The sequence below is a fragment of the Brassica oleracea genome, chromosome C6, assembly GCF_000695525.1.
Source record: "Brassica oleracea var. oleracea cultivar TO1000 chromosome C6, BOL, whole genome shotgun sequence".
NCBI classification, from domain to species: Eukaryota; Viridiplantae; Streptophyta; class Magnoliopsida; order Brassicales; family Brassicaceae; genus Brassica; species Brassica oleracea.
The window spans coordinates 14,113,521-14,130,208 of record NC_027753.1 but is presented as its reverse complement, the minus strand read 5'-3'; the positions used below and the strand labels follow the sequence as shown (position 1 = coordinate 14,130,208).

General features: G+C 30.8%; 1 protein-coding gene across 1 annotated transcript; it reads left to right on the top strand.

The window, feature by feature from the left end:
• Window positions 1-14,990: 14,990 nt before the first annotated feature.
• Window positions 14,991-15,884, top strand: LOC106298311 (dirigent protein 20). The gene has a single exon (XM_013734413.1). The coding sequence runs from the start codon at window positions 15,159-15,161 to the stop codon at window positions 15,723-15,725; it is 567 nt and encodes a 188-aa protein (XP_013589867.1). The 5' UTR covers window positions 14,991-15,158; the 3' UTR covers window positions 15,726-15,884.
• The last annotated feature ends 804 nt before the right edge of the window (window positions 15,885-16,688 follow it).

Below are 16,688 nucleotides of genomic sequence, written 5' to 3'. Positions count from 1 at the left end.
GATCGTGCTGATAACGTGTTATAAAAAGAACTGGTATTTTATTGTATCGCAGGAATTTAAATAAGGACAAAATTTTATACCAGTAGAATTTTTAACACTGATATAGAAAGAGAGAATTTGTTATTATAGAGAGAGAAGAGATTGAGGTGTGTTTTACAATGAACGAAAACGTTCGTATATATAGAAAAAAATTTGCTGTGCAAATAGTACAGCGGGCCCCACATCTTTTTATATTTTCAAACATTACGGCTGGCTGTCTTTCATAACACTACATAACTTTTTGTGGCTAATCATGGTTAGTTTTCTTCAAATAGCAACTAAGGGTAGTTTGTAGCTATTTTAGCCACAAAATTCTATTAAAAAGCCACAAATTTTAGTTTGTTGCTATTTTATGACTATTTGTAGCTTAAGAATTGCAGCCACAAAAATTTTGTTGCTAATATGTGGATATATGCAGTTTTTCTTGTAGTGGTTGGACCGAGCACTAGCAAACAAAGATTGGCATACGATTTTTCCATGCTATTATACAGAATATTTAGGGATGGTAGATTCTGACCATCAGCCAGTAGTGGCTTATCTTGAGAATAAAGTACCAAGGAAACGGGGAATATTTCGATTTGACAAAAGATGGATTGGACAAGATGGTTTGTTAGAATCAATTGGGAGAGGTTGGGGTGACTCGACAGCGGAGAACTCATGGGAATTTGTACAGAAAATTATTAACTGTCGTCATGAGATCACTACATGGAGAAATAATAATCCACCATATGGAAAGGAGTGAATTAGTGAGCTTCAAAAAACACCGGAAGATATTCAAACTGATGATAGTAGAACGCAGGAAGACATACTGGAAGTATTTAGGAAGTTACAAGAAGCATATAAGAATGAGGAAGATTTTTGGCAATAGAAAAATCGTAATATTTAGTATACATCAGGGGATCTGAATACTAAATTCTATCATTTCCTCACAAAACAGTGACATGCTCGTAAAGGATTGTGGGGCTCTACGATACTGATGAAATTTGGATAATTGAGGAACAAGGTGTAGAAAAGGTTGCAGTGGATTATTTTGATGATTTGTTTCAGACAACTTCTCCCTTTGAATTTGAAGGTTTTTTAACGAGATTACACCTACCATCACTGCCCAGATGAATCAGCGGTTAATCAGTCTAGCACCTGAGGACTAAATAAGATAAGCCCTGTTTATAATGCATCCAAAAAAAATCTCTTGGACCGGATGAAATGACGGCTCTGTTTTTTTAACACTCTTAGCATATAATAAAAAAGGATCTACTGGAAATGGTTAATAAATTTTTTGTCTCAGAGAAAATGGATACAAAGTTAAATATTACAAATATTTGTTTATTCCCTAAAACGGAGAGGGCTATAAGGATGACAGAGCTCAGACCTATAAACTTATGTAACGTAGAATATAAGATTATATCTAAGGTTTTATGCCAAAGATTAAAAGCTTATTTTCCTTCGCTTATTTCGGAAACACAATTGGCCTTTTCTTCTTGAACTTCCATTATTTATCATCAGATGATGTTGAAACGATCACATAAAAATATAAAAAAATCTTCTTCTTCTGAGCATCATTGTCTACTAAAACTCTTCTTAGTTTTTACATCATTTATTTATATTTAAAAAAAAACTAAAACTTGATCCATGTATCTGCACATGTTATTTTTACATATATATAAATGTTAATTTTTATATTCTTAAATTTATGATTAATATTTTGGTGTTATTATCTAACTCTATAATAGATGTTATTTCATGTCATTTGACAAAAAAAAGTTCAAAAACTCTAATTATTAACATGTTGATAGGTGCAAGTGTAAGAATTTTGTATTTTGTAGCTTTAATTAAAGGTATATATATAGTTTCATTATAGGTTTTGACTACTATCTCTAGATATATTTTAATTTATTAGATTTTCTGTTATAATTTTAGTTAAAAGAATAGATATTATTGTGCTATATGTTTAGAATATCTAGATAGCAAAGGATTTGTTAGAGATTAAATAAATCGGTTGTAACTAATTTTCTTAGAAATTATAAGGTTCATCTGTCTTACGATTATTTTGATATAGATTTCTTGAAATAGTTGATTTTAAATTTTGATTACGAACCAATCTTTTTTTATTATATGATTATATTGACCATATGAATTGTTGGTTCTAAAAAAATATTGAGAGGTTGTACCAATTTTGTCATTAACATTCATGAGAGACTAAAAGATATGACACTTATCAGATTCATCATTTTATAAATGTTATCTCATATGAATTATAATGTTCTCGGTTTGTATATAGAAAATATAATGGTCGGCTGAATTGCTAATTTATATCTTATATTATGTATTGTATATGAATGTTTGAAAATATACAATTATAGAGTTATAATTCGGTTTAATAAATTAAATGAAACAGTCGGTCTATGTCATAAAGGAGGATATGTTAATTAATAGAGGCTTTACAGCATATATAATCATATTTAAGTTAAAAAAAAAATTATAATGGATAATATATTGAATTAGTTTTAAAAATTAATCGTGTAATAGTTTCAAGCTTAGGTTTTGGATTTAAGCTCTGTGCAATATCATCATTTATATATAATTTTAGTTAAATAAAAAATATTGTTAGTTTATTATTATTTAAATAAAAACATACATTCAATAAATTTACTAAAGGATGCTTTAAATATATAAAAATCACATAGAAAATGAATCATGACATCTATTTAATATATAAAATATTTTTATTTTTATATTTGAGACATAACTGAATATTTGTTTCTAAGAAAATTTATTAATTTTTTGTAAAATGTATTTTTTGAAACTTAATTAATTTAAATTTTCTTATTATTAAATATAATTAAAAAAATATTTTATAGAACTTTAATTTGTGTCTTCCCTTTATTTTTTCCAGAGATTAAAGGCTTGTCTTCCCTCACTTATTTCGGAAACATTATCGTCCTTTGTGCTTGGAAGGTTGATCTCTGACAATATCCTCTTAGTTGTTTCATGGTTTGAGGACTAACAAATCATGTCGTGACAAATTTATGGCCATAAAACGGATAAGAGTAAAGTTTATGATAGAGTTGAGTGAAATCTTATACAAGAGCTTCTGTCCAAGATGGGGTTTGATCATATACCGGATACAACTAATGATGGAATGTATCTCCTCGGAACAATACAAAATCTTAGAGAGGTCTACCCCAGGGGATCCTTATCACTTTATTTATTTATTTATTTATTTATTATGTGTACGGAAGCACTGGTATCAAATATTAAAAAGGCGGAGAGAGAGAAACAACTGACGTGCATAAAGGTTGCAAGGGGATCTCCCCAAATTTCTCACCTGCTCTTTGCAGACGATAGTCTTTTCCTTTGCAAAGCACAAAGGGAGGAATGTCAAACAATTCTCTGGATTCTAAAGAAATACGAAGTGGTATCGGTCAGCAGATCTTCGATTCAATTTGGTCACAAGATTGAAGAACCCATCAGACAGGAACTACATACATTTTAGGGAAACATAATTTAGGCGGTATGGAATCTTACTTGGGGATTCCTGAGAATTTGGGAGGATAAAAAATACAGGTTTTTGGTTTTGTTCAAGATCGCTTGAATAATAGAGTAAATTGATAGAATTTTAATTTTGTACCAAGGGGGAAAGGAAGTGATTATAAAATATGTGGTAACGGTTTTGCCAAACAATGTAATGTCTTGTTTTCGCATACCAAAGCGTTAATGAAGAAGCTAGCGAGTACAATAGCACAATTTTTTTGGTGTCTAGGGGGCAATACTAGAGGTATGCACTGGAAATTATGGGATAAACTATGTAGCCCCAAGGATGAAGGAGGCTTGAGTTTTAAAGACCTCACAGATTTTAATAAAGCCATGCTTGGAAGCAATTTTGGAGATTTATAGACAAACCAATTAGATCGTACTCATCGTCCCACGGCTTGCGCAATGTTGTCTCTGCTAAATCTCTGGTCTAATCAAAAGAGTGGGATCAGGATCTTCTATCTCCGTATGAAATGATCCCTGACTCCCATCCACTCGCCCGAGACCAGCAAATAAAAATCACCATAATTTTTACCTGGACCTTACCGTGGATTCTCTCATCAATGTAACATTAAGGACATGGAATTTACAGGTCATTCAGACTCTGGTGGATCCTTAAGATGTGAAAATAATTGAAAGTATACCACCAATACGCCGAATTCAGACAGCAAATCGCGATGGATGGCATTTTACAAATAGTGGGAATTAAACAGCTAAATCTGGATATCAAGTAGAACGAGTGTAACTGGACATAAAAAGAATGCTACTAGAGTATGGTCCTTCGGTCTCTCCTCTGAAGCTTTCTGCTGGAAGGTTCATTGTCCACCTAAGATGAAACATTTATTTATGGCTACTGGTATAAAGATGTATAGCAGCTAAGAAAAATTTAAGAGAAAGAAGAATACAAGGGGATACAATTTGTGCACTATGTGGAGCACCTGAGAAATCCATAAATCATGTGTTTTTTTAATGTCTACCGGCGGTTCAGGTTTAGGCACTCTCACGAATTCCTTCGAATCCAGAACACTTTCCCACTCAATCACTTTTTGTGAACATGGATTCTTTATTTTGGAGGGTTTCTCCGGAATTGGAAGACCACAGATTTGCACGAATCTTATGGTACATATGGAAAGGAAAAAACAAACAAAGTTTTGAGTAATTTGGACATTGATCCTAGAGATACTATTAAACTAGCAAAAGCAGAGTCATTACTTTCAGTTGAGGCGCATATCTCACTTACACGGGGAATCGAGCAAACTCGATTGCCAGTAGAAGTGATAGTATCGACTATTCCAGGTCGATGGCGTTTTATAGATGCATCATGGAAAAATCAGGATGTATATTCGGGACAAAGGTGGTATACTACACTGGAAGGTTTTGATGGTCTAATGGGAGCGATGAATACAAAAAAAACGAGTCACTCGCCATTTCACTCGGAGATAGAGGCTATTATTTGGGCAATGGAGTGTATGAGGAATCTAAGACAGTTTACTGTTAAATTTGTAACAGATTGTTCTCAGTTGATAAAGATGGTTTCGGAAGCAGAAGTAGGGGTGGACGTTCGGGTACCCTTTCGGGTTCGGGTCGAGTATTTCGGATTTTCAGGTATTTCGGTATAGAGGTGTAGAATCCGTTCGGGTATTTATGTACTTCGGGTCGGGTTCGGGCATTTTTAGTTCGGATTCGATTATTTCGGATTGGGTTCGCATATTTAAATTTTGAAAGAAAAAAAAAATTTCATTTTTTCAAATTTTTTGTGTTTGAAATATAACTTTCACTCAACTGGTTTTTTATTTTTTAATACATTGAATGATTATTAGATTTAGACATACCATTTTAAAACTAAAAAGACACTAATTTGGTTATTTTTTTTTAATTTCGGATGTAACTTTTGTTAATTCTTGAAACAAAAAACTTGACATGCATTTTAAATGAGTAGCAAATCATTTCCTCCGTAATTTTATATATATTATATGAACTTAAAGTATGTGTAGTATTAATAAAAATACTTCTAATAAAATGAGATATAAACTAGAAATATAAGGTTAGTAATACATATGTTTGGTTATCTTCAGATATCCATTCAGGTTCGGATATTCAATTTCTTCTAATTCAATACTCGTTGCTATTTCGTTTCGGATTTCGGTTCGAGTTTTTTGGATCAGGTTCGGATACTGGTTCGGGTATCGGGTAAAATGCCCACCCCTAACCAGAAGAATGGTCAGCCTTTGAAAGTTACTTAGAAAACATAAACATCTTTGTCTATTGTAAAAATGTACTAGATCTACACTTTGAAATACTAAAATATTATTTTTAACAGTTTTAACTTTCGTGATGTTTAATCATATTTAGATAATATATTGTTATAAATATAAAGTATAAGATATGTTGACAGTTTTACTTTTGTAGATATGTATTAATTTGTTTAGTAATTTTAACTCCATTCACAGTTAATTTATTTTTAATTTAATAATTCTCTATAAAAATTATCAAATTTTCATTCTTCATTTTAAAATTAAAACTGAATTAATATTTATTTTAAATATTTTATAATAATTATAAACTGAATTAGTTATTTAACTAATAAGAATTAAGAAAAATTAAAGGACCTTGTTATAATAAAATATAAAATATCAAAAATTAAATATATTATCAACATAAATTAAATATATTATCAAAATAATAAAATAATTTCATGTGTGATAATCTCTATTCAATGGTATAATGTGTAAATAACGATTAATTTATTCTTAATAAAAATCATATGAATAGCTGAAGCAATGACATTTTTCGTAAATTATATCCAAGAACAAAATTAATTTCAAAAATTTTCTTATTTTAATAAGATAGATGGACTTATTATTATTATTATTATTATTATTATTAGTAGAATAATAATAAGAAAATAAAAGTAAGTCCATCTATCTTATTGAAAATAATAATAAGTCCATCTATCTTAAGAAAAGTTAAAATTATAAACAGAATACCCATGTTTTTACAAGAATATTTTAATTTTTGTAAAACTTCAAACGGTTAGATAAGCGGTCGATCGTATTGACAAAGTCATGTTGATAGACGAGGCTTGGTAATTTCCAGGTATAGGGAGCGATATAGACACTATCCATCGGCCGTCGATTCGTTCAACCACTGTTAGGAAATCACCTTCCCACGAAAGTTGTGTTGACAGAGTCGTGTTGACAGAGCTGCTTATGCTTAATTACATCATTTGGTAGGATCGCGTCTTACGAATGGAAGATAGAAATCAGAGCTTATCAAAGATGTGATAAAGTCCGGAAAACTTGAGAACTTATAAAAACATTAGAGATGAAAACTTAGAGAGAGGTTTTTAATGAAATTATTTGATGATATTTCACAATGGGGATACACACATATTTATAGATGAGGATAAGGCGTTGACATAAGTGCTTACCTCAGCAATTACATCATCGCTTACATCACGCTTACATAAGTCTACAGCGATTACATCATAGCTTACATCATTATTGATTATTTTTTAACACACTTATCTTACATAATTAAACACTAATAATGACTTACTTAATGGTCTATCTCAAACTCGATGATGTGTTTATCGCAACATCCGAAGTGATCGTCTGGACATGTGTAATCTTCTTCTGGTTCTTTCAGATTGTCGTGGACTTCAATGTTGAACATTTTCCTGATTTCATCAATATTCATTGAGTCATCAGGCAGCCGTGAGTCTTGAAAGTATTATGGCGGGTATTCTTGGGACTGAGGCTCGTGCTTTACCATCTTCGGGACCTCTGGAACGGCTGGTGGATTTGCTTGTTTTTCCATAAAAGTTGAAGATCTTCGTCAAGGCTCGTTTGGTAGCCGCTTGGAGAATAAGTCCAATTTGGGACAAAAAGAATGAGAAATGCTTGTCTGGCATTGTTAAGACGGAACGCATGAGTATGAAAGCTTCATAAACTTTCTTGTCGTTGATGTTAAAATCTGGTCGAACTCCTCGTTGATAGTTGTTGTGATGAATGAGGGTAGGTAGCACATGGATCTTTCCGCTTTTGTTGTTGATTTGAACAGGGCGATGAAAGAAGTATATCGTCTGAGGATTAAAGAAAGGGTTAAGACTTCCTTGACTCTTTAACTTTTTAAACGGTAAGCCTGTCGCTTTTGCTGATTTTCTCAATTTTCCCCTCCAAATGGATAATGGTGCAAGCCATGTTAAGAATGTTGAGAAGCAATCCTTTTGTCCTTGATGAGCGTTGATGTACTGGTATCTCCACTGAATATCTAAAATTATACATATAGTGTAGATCGTACAAAGGTACCAGAAGAAACTGAGAACTTCTTCTGGCATGTAGGCATTTTCTATCCTGTAGAGATGTGCAAACGCGCAATCGGGGTGAATTCCCATTGGCGAAATGAGATGATTGCTGATTATGTATTTTGACAGGATGATAGATTGGTAGAAAAAAATTTTATCGTGGAGGCGTTCATGTAGAGCTATATTGTTGATAAGCTCATAAGCGTCGTCGAGCATGTTGGATGCAAAGTCATAGTAACTCTTTGCAGAAGAGCTCTCCATCATAATTTGTATTTCTTTTATCGGGTTTCTACTGAGCATATCAGAGAAATTATTCTTTTTACCCTTTATATAGACGGATTTGAAATCGTACTTAGAGAACCATTCGCTCCATCATAATAATTGTTGATGTAGGACTATTTTTTGCTTGAATTGTAACATCTTTGGGAAAGATGACATATCCATTTCGATGCAAAATGTATGTCCTATCAGATGAAACTTGAACTTCTCAATAGCCTTCTTGATCGCCAGTATTTCTTTGAACTTGGAGTGATAATGTAGTTCGAAATCTTTAAAGTGTCCACTTTTGTATCCACAGATTTGACTTTTCCCATTTATCTCTTCAAATAACATGGTCCCCAATATTTGTCACTCGCGCCAGTCTGTAAAAAGCGTGTTTTCTGGAAAAAATCTTTAAAGGTGGTAGCTTCTGCACCTCTACTTTTAGGCTTCTGACAGCCTCGGTTTGTCGGTTTTTCCATTGCGGTGGATTCTTCGCCAGCATCTTCTGTAGCGGTCTTGTCAGTTGCGAAAGTTGCGGGATAAAGTCACTAACAAAATTTATTACGCCAAGGAAATGCTGAACTTGTCGTTTTGTGAGATTTTCGTCAGGAAAATCGATGCGTGTTGTAGCAAAATGGGCTTGTGGTGAAAAATTGTCGTTTTTAATTTGCATTCCAAGGAAGTCTATGTTGGGCTGGGTTATAACCGTTTTTCGGGCTGAGAACATAATTCCATATTGCATGACAATGCTTTGAAACTGTTGAAGAAACTGGATGTTCCTTCTCGTTTGATGAGAATAAATGGATATCTCGATATATATAAATATCGTATGGTGGGGAGATTTAAATATACGGAGCATTGCTTGTTGGAATATGGATGGTGCGGTCTTGAGGCCGAAAGGTAAGACGTTCCGTTGAAGATGTCGATTCGGTAGACAGAATGCAGTTTTGTACTTTTCTTCAGGATGAATATCAAGTTGCCAAAATCCAAACTTAAGATCAAATTTTAAAAATATTGTTGCTCCTTGAAGACGTTGAAGAAGCGCTCTTTTGTCCGGTAGTGGAAATTTAGTGTCAAGAGCAATTTTTTTTTGAACAAAAAAAGATGTCAAGAGTAACTTTGGCGCTTTGGTTTAGTCATGGCTTGAATTCAGTGTAGCCAAACCCATCTCTGAAAGCGTACACAAATTAAAGAACTAGACTTTGGAGGTAATAATAAATTGTTGTCGTCAAAATAATCATTTTATACGAATTTGCATATTTGAAGTGTCTAATAAAATGAAATAATCGTAATCGTAATCGTAATTCCAGTTCCAGAGTGCACCTACTCAACTCTTTATTTATAGTGTGAAATGTTTGTGATTTACACCAATTTCGGTCTGTACAACTCATAGGTCAATGCTCAAAAGTCAACATGAAATTTACACCGATTCCAGCTTGTTGAAACATGTATTTAGGCCACATCATTTGATCAGTCAATGGTCATATAAATGTTGGTTAAATATTTTTAAGAAATCGAAATTATAGCTTACATTCACCATCAAAATCTCGAGTTGGAAATTAGATATTAAACATGCGAAGGGCATCACTTATGCAATGATGATTGTGTTTAATGAGTGTGTTTATTATCTTACGTCAATCTCACGAAAAGAGACATCAAAAAGGAAATTGCGTCTCTTTAACATATTCCTTCATGCTTTGATAAATTTAGCTATATGTTAATTCACAAACGTGAAAAAATAAAAATAAAAAGGGGAAACTATCTAGAAATTTTCCCACAAATATGTATTTGATTTCAACAAATTTATATTAGAATTTCTAAGTTTTTCAAAACTTAAGTATTTTTAAATTCACAAGTGTATTTTTATATTATAAAATAATAGACTTTCTTTAGGTTAATAATTTTATATATCTGACATATTAAAATTTTTTAATCTACTCAAAGGTCTAAAATACAAAATAAAATCAAATACAAAATAATTATATATAATTAAATAATATATTTTAATTAATATTTTAAATTAATAAATAAAATATATTTTCAAAATTAATAGGTTTATAACACATTTTTTATTTGTAAATCCACTAAAACTAGATATTTTATCTGCACATGCGGACATAATAATTTTACAAATATTTATAGATAGATAAATTATCAATTCAAATACCATTAAAATAAGTTATTGTTCTTATGTTCAAAATATTTAATAATTAATCAAATAATAAATATTTTTATATACCAAATTTTTCATCTTAACATAAATACTTTAGTAGGTAAACTAAACTTGAAAACACTCATATATCTAAAATATTTAGTAATAAATAAATATCAAAAAAATTTCCATATAACAAAGTTTTTAGTATAATAAAATTATCGTTTTATGTAAAATATTTTTTAAGAAACTCATGTATACATAAATATATATACACTATATATATAAAGATTTATCTAGCTTATAAAAATTTATTATTTAAATATTTATTTAGATAACACAATCTAAACTATTTTATATAATGACAATTATCAAATAAATTAAATTTGTTTTAAATTTATGATGAATTATATATTAACAAATTTAGCTATTAATTAAGGTTAATAAAGACTTTATATCACAATATAAACTATTTTAAATAATGATAATCATCACATTAATAGAATTCCTTTAAAATTTATGATTAATTATATACATTATAGAGCTGATAACTTCTATCCATAGATCTCTTTGCTTTATTAGTTGTTCTATTCCGGTGACCACCTTAAGTTTGATTAATAGAATAGCCGTTCGTTGTAAAAAAAAAAAAACAAACTTCAATGCCTAATTTCAATCTTTGTTGACCAAGATATGAAAATGTACGGAAAAGAGTAAACGGTGGGCCCAAGATACCGAAAAATGGAAGACTGAGCCCATCCATACTAATGGGCTTTCTGATGAAGAAGTCAAGCACTCCCCTAAAGTCAAGAATACACTGTAGGTAGGTATAGGCATGGGCAAAAAAAAAACTAGAATAGAAGAACTGAACCGGAACAAAACCGAAATATCCGAAAATAGAACCGAATTGATACCCTGAAATATCCGAACGGTTTCTATATTTCTATATCCGAAATAACCGAACCGAAAACCAAACGGGCACCCGAATATATAAAAGTATCAATTATATATACATATAACATAGTTAAATATATATTCTTAATTTAAAAATATATTAAAAGTATCCAAAAATAGTTGAAAATAATTTAAATATTAGAAAGTATCCAAACTACCCGAAAATATTCGAAAGTATCCAAATAGTTTTATCCGAAATATCTTAAGTAATTCAAATATTCAAAATTTTTATCTAAATCATCCTAATTATTTGATGTTTTACCTTAAATAACCGATATTTTACCCGAATTATCCGAACTATCCAAACTACCCAAACCCGTACCAGAACCAAATGATAACCTAATTTTTTCTGGGTATTTTCTGGTTCCAAGTTTTACTATCTTAATCGAACCGAATCCGAAACTATCCGAACCGAACCGAAAATAGACAAAGTAGTAAATGGAAGTATGTATCATGCGTGTGTATGTGAATTGAGTTGAGAAATTATACAAGTATCTCCTTTCCGATTTTATTGTCGTTTATTTGCATACTGGTGTTGCTGGTTGGTGAACTACGACAAATCCATTAATTTTCCTTTTTCATAAATAATACTTTGAAATACTTTCTTTTGTTAATAAATGCTTTAAAAAATTAAATTCAAATTGCGTATTAAAGGGTTCACAATTTGGAGAAAAGGTAATCTTAAGAATGGCACTAAAATATTGTGATATATAAAAAGGGAATGGAATGAAAACTTTTTCAAAGTAAACAAGAGAAAGTGAATAAAGCAAAAGCGTGAAAAATACTTCAAAGAAAATGACACCCATGACGCCATGACCATATATGCCAGTCTATGCTCCTCCCTAACATTTTAATTTTACAATTTTTTTAGAAAAAATTGTATAAAATAATAATATATAGTTATAGTGGGCATATTATTTTTTGAAAATAGTGATTGTCGACCCAATTAACCCGATTAGACATAACTAGGTGGTTCAGCTAAACCAAATTTGTACCAGTTTCAACTCCATTAAGAACATTTAATGAAAAACCGGATTACAGACAGGTAATCCTAGACTGAAGTTTATGATCGATCAGTTTTAACTTTTAACTTTAAACTAGATTTTGATCCGCGCGGTGCGGATGTTTGTTTTCATTTTGATATTCGTAAAATCTTATTTTTACTTCGTTAATGGTAAATATTTTTAACATTAATCATATTTTTAAACTTTTATGATTTTTTCAAACAAAATAATATTATAGTCAACATGTATGGTTTTTTTCTTTCTTTTTTCTGTTATAATTTTTGTGGATAACTTCATGAATTTTAAAGGGAAATTAGGCTCAATAACACAAAAAAACATAATTCACTATCTAACTAAAATCTCACCCTCTCTCTTCCTTTCTCTTCTCCTCTCTCTCAAAATCTAATTTTCCTTTTTTTGGTTATTCCACCATAAATTCAATTTTAAACTCATATATTTGTTTGCTATTACTCCATAAAGTTTTGCAATATATGTTTTAAACTAATTTTCACAAACACAAATGTATATCACAAAAAAAATTGCACATTCTATTCATAAATTTAGATCAAAAGCTAAATTATGCAGTTATAACAAAATTTTAAAATTAAATTTTAATAAAATATTCTGATATAAATTTCAATTATCCTAATTAAAAACAGTATAGGGTTGTGTCATAATTCTTTCTAATTCTAAAATTTTAGCATCCCTTAAAAACAAATAAAATAAATTTTATAATTTCATGAAATATATAAAAATATTTAGAATTATAATTTCTATTAAAATAAATTTGTTAAATAAAAATTAGCTCACGTTGTTATTGTTAATTCCTAGAGTTTGACCTATGACCGTGTGAATATTTGTTTTCACTTTAAAATTGTTTTTACTAAATGGTAGAATATATATTTGTAAATTTAAATATATTAACTAATTGTTAATATAACATTTTAAAACATAACAATTTTATTTAATACTCTGAATAATTGTATTACTTTAATCATTTATTATATCACACTATATCATAAATTATTTTATATTTTACTTATATATTATATAAATTGATTATTATGATATGTGGTTTTTAACTTTATTATTTATTACTAATAAATATTGAAAAATATTTAATATTCGATTAAAGAAATCTATTATTTAAATTAGAAAATACATTAGATGATTAAATATATTATTTAAATGAGGAAAAAATAAACTTACTTAAATATATGTTCAATGACGTTCTAATGTAAATAAATGATAAAACTAATGGGTATTCCTATTTTATAGTTTTTTTTTAATAATATAGATTTTTAAACGTTAACATTTATATAAAATAATATTGTGAACATATTTTTTATATATTTATGCCGCTTAAGACGCTATCTACCCGCCATTTGATATAGAAAAACTTAAAATGGTTTATATGGACGGTGATTCTAATACTCTTAATTCTTAACAAATACGATAGTATCAGTTTGATTCTAATCCGAAAAATGAAAAAAAAGTTTGAGTATGACTTCACCGTAAATCATACGACTCGATGACGCAATGATTATGATAGTTCCTAATTCACACGCCTCAGAGCATCCACGATGGTGATAACCACTGTAGAGTCCCTAGAATAAATTATCATTTTTTTTTTTTTGAATAGCTAAGGATTCTTATGAAAAATGTGTGTACAATGGTGAACCCTAAGTAGAATCCTTAGGAATAAAAATATATAATTTTTTTTTTGTTTAGTGAAATATAATTTTTATATATTGAATGATTAAATAGAATAACTTAACATAAAATACTAGAAATAAACTTAAAAAATAAAAATTAAACATATAAATATAACAATTAAAAATAAAAACAATAATTAAACATAAAGATAGAAAAATTCCTAAATAAAAACATGATTAAATATAAAGATTACACATAGGAGTTTATAAGATGATTGAATATTAAAATCCAACATGATCATGAATGACCACCTAACGAAGATTCACCACTCGTTCTGCTCTAGTATTTGCTCAGTATTTCAGAGCACTGGTTTCAATCGAAAACAGTTAAGAAACGGCAAATCGATTGAAATTACAATCTGTTTCAATCCGTATAAGACACAAAGAGGAGATCCGAGACCGATACAATCCAAAAACGAGAAATAACGATTTATCCCCAAAATTTTTCCAAACCCTAATTTCTCAATTAAACTAAATTCAATCGAAACCACACAACCAAACCTTTAATAGAGAACAGAGAACATGGAGAGTGATCTTAATCAAGAAATCTAGGAGTTAAAGCTTCGATTTACCCTAACTGGAGCCGAGGGAGCGAGATCGAGAGAGATCGCCTGTAAATCGTCTTTCTCTCCTTAACTTCTTTTTTTCGGTTTCGATGGAAAATGATTTTTTTTTTCTACCCCATCCAAACGCATAGCCGACGCACCCACTCAGAAGAAGACACGTGCCTAAGGATTCGATCGGTCTAAACCGTCGCGACGGCCCAATCCTTCCTCTATTATGCATAAATATTATTTTTTTATTACACTAATCCTATGGATTTGGTCTAAGGATTGATTAAAATCCACGGTTGCTGGTGCTCTCACACAATGCATACACATCAAACCTTCCCAGCCTTTTTTTTCTTTTCTTTTCTTTTCTTTTCTTTTTTTCAAATCCCAACATTTTTTTCTCGTTCAAACCTTTCCTCACTTATTTTACATTTTAATTTTTGTTAAAACGATATATAGAGCTTTCCCATTCACTAGTCAATGTCTATTAACCAACCCACAAAATTAAACAAACCATAAATTTGATAATAAAAAAAAAGTCATTTCCTCTAGAAACATGTCGACCTATATATAACTAACATCACACAACTTGTTCTATACACCACTTGATATCAACAAACCAACTCCATAGACGCCAAAGAAAAACTCATGGCTAAGCTCATTTTCTTCTTAGCCGTACAAATCCTCCTCCTCGCTGTCGTTTCTTCCACCGGAGACGACGGAGAAAACTTTGCCAGAACCATAGATCGGAAGCTTCTCGGGCTCCACAAGAAAGAGAAGCTAACCCATTTCAAAGTCTATTGGCACGACATCTTAAGTGGTCCAAACCCAACCTCCATCATGATTCAACCACCAGTTACAAACACTTCCTACTTCGGAGCCATCTCCATGATCGATAACGCCTTGACGGCGAGAGTTCCGATGAACTCAACTGTCTTGGGCCAAGCTCAAGGCTTCTACGCGGGAGCGGCCCAAAAGGAGTTGGGTTTTCTAATGGCTATGAACTTTGCTTTTAAGACAGGGAAGTACAATGGAAGCACCATTACGATTCTTGGTCGGAATACGGCGTTGTCGGAGGTTAGAGAAATGCCAATTGTTGGAGGAAGTGGGCTTTTCCGATTTGCTAGAGGCTACGTTGAGGCTCGGACAAAGTGGATTAATCTCAAGAACGGCGATGCTACTGTTGAGTATAGCTGTTATGTTTTGCATTATTGATGTTTTTGTCGTAATTATATATTTAGTTTGACGAGGTAATAATAAAGCAGATTTTTAAATTTTAAGTTTTCTTTTTGCATTTGGCTTATGGTGTGTGGTGGATTTGTGATTGTAGGTTTGTCGTTTAATAATATTTGATAAATAGTTTTATTTAAACGATTTTTTTATGGTATGTACTCGCTTTAGTCTTTTATACATGTTGTTTATGGTCTTGGACCGACATCTTGACGTGGTCGGTACAAGAACCCGAAGGACACGGTTAATGACTTTGACAAGCAAGCGAAATGAGGTATTATGTTACTATTTCAATTGCATTCATCTTTGGTGGTAATTCGTGTAATGTAATAGCTAAACAATTATAATCAGTTAGTGATCATATCATTGCTTTATAGCTTCTTGATTATTGGAACGACTTTAAACCCCAGAGCTTTAAACTCGATGAAGTGACTTCGCCTTACAATAAACATCTGTCTTCTTAACTTGACATACATCATATTTATTTTTGATTTGAAGAAGAAAAAAATAACTTTTATTTGTGTAAATCATTAGAACACGCACCACTTTTACAACAAAGAAAACAAGAGCAAAATGCTTGTTTTATGTAATTGGAAAAACGTACTCTCAATTTAAAACAAACACTTTTAAGTTGAGTCAAACATGGTTACTAACTGAGCCTAGCCCATCAACAAAATAATGATCAGTTTTGAAACATTAAACAATTATTCTCATGTTTGTTTCTATGAAAGGTTAATGTCATGATCAAGATTGTTTCTGGATCTTCCAGCAAAAAAAAGAAGAAGATTGTTTCTGGATCACCATGTGGCCAAGGAACCGCAAGCAAATTGGGTAGCTCTGGATAAGTATATAATCTTCTCATTTTTTTTTTTTTTGAATGAAAATCTTCTCATTTCACTTTTCACTTAATGGAAATTTGAACGCATAACGATAGCAAAAATCGAAACT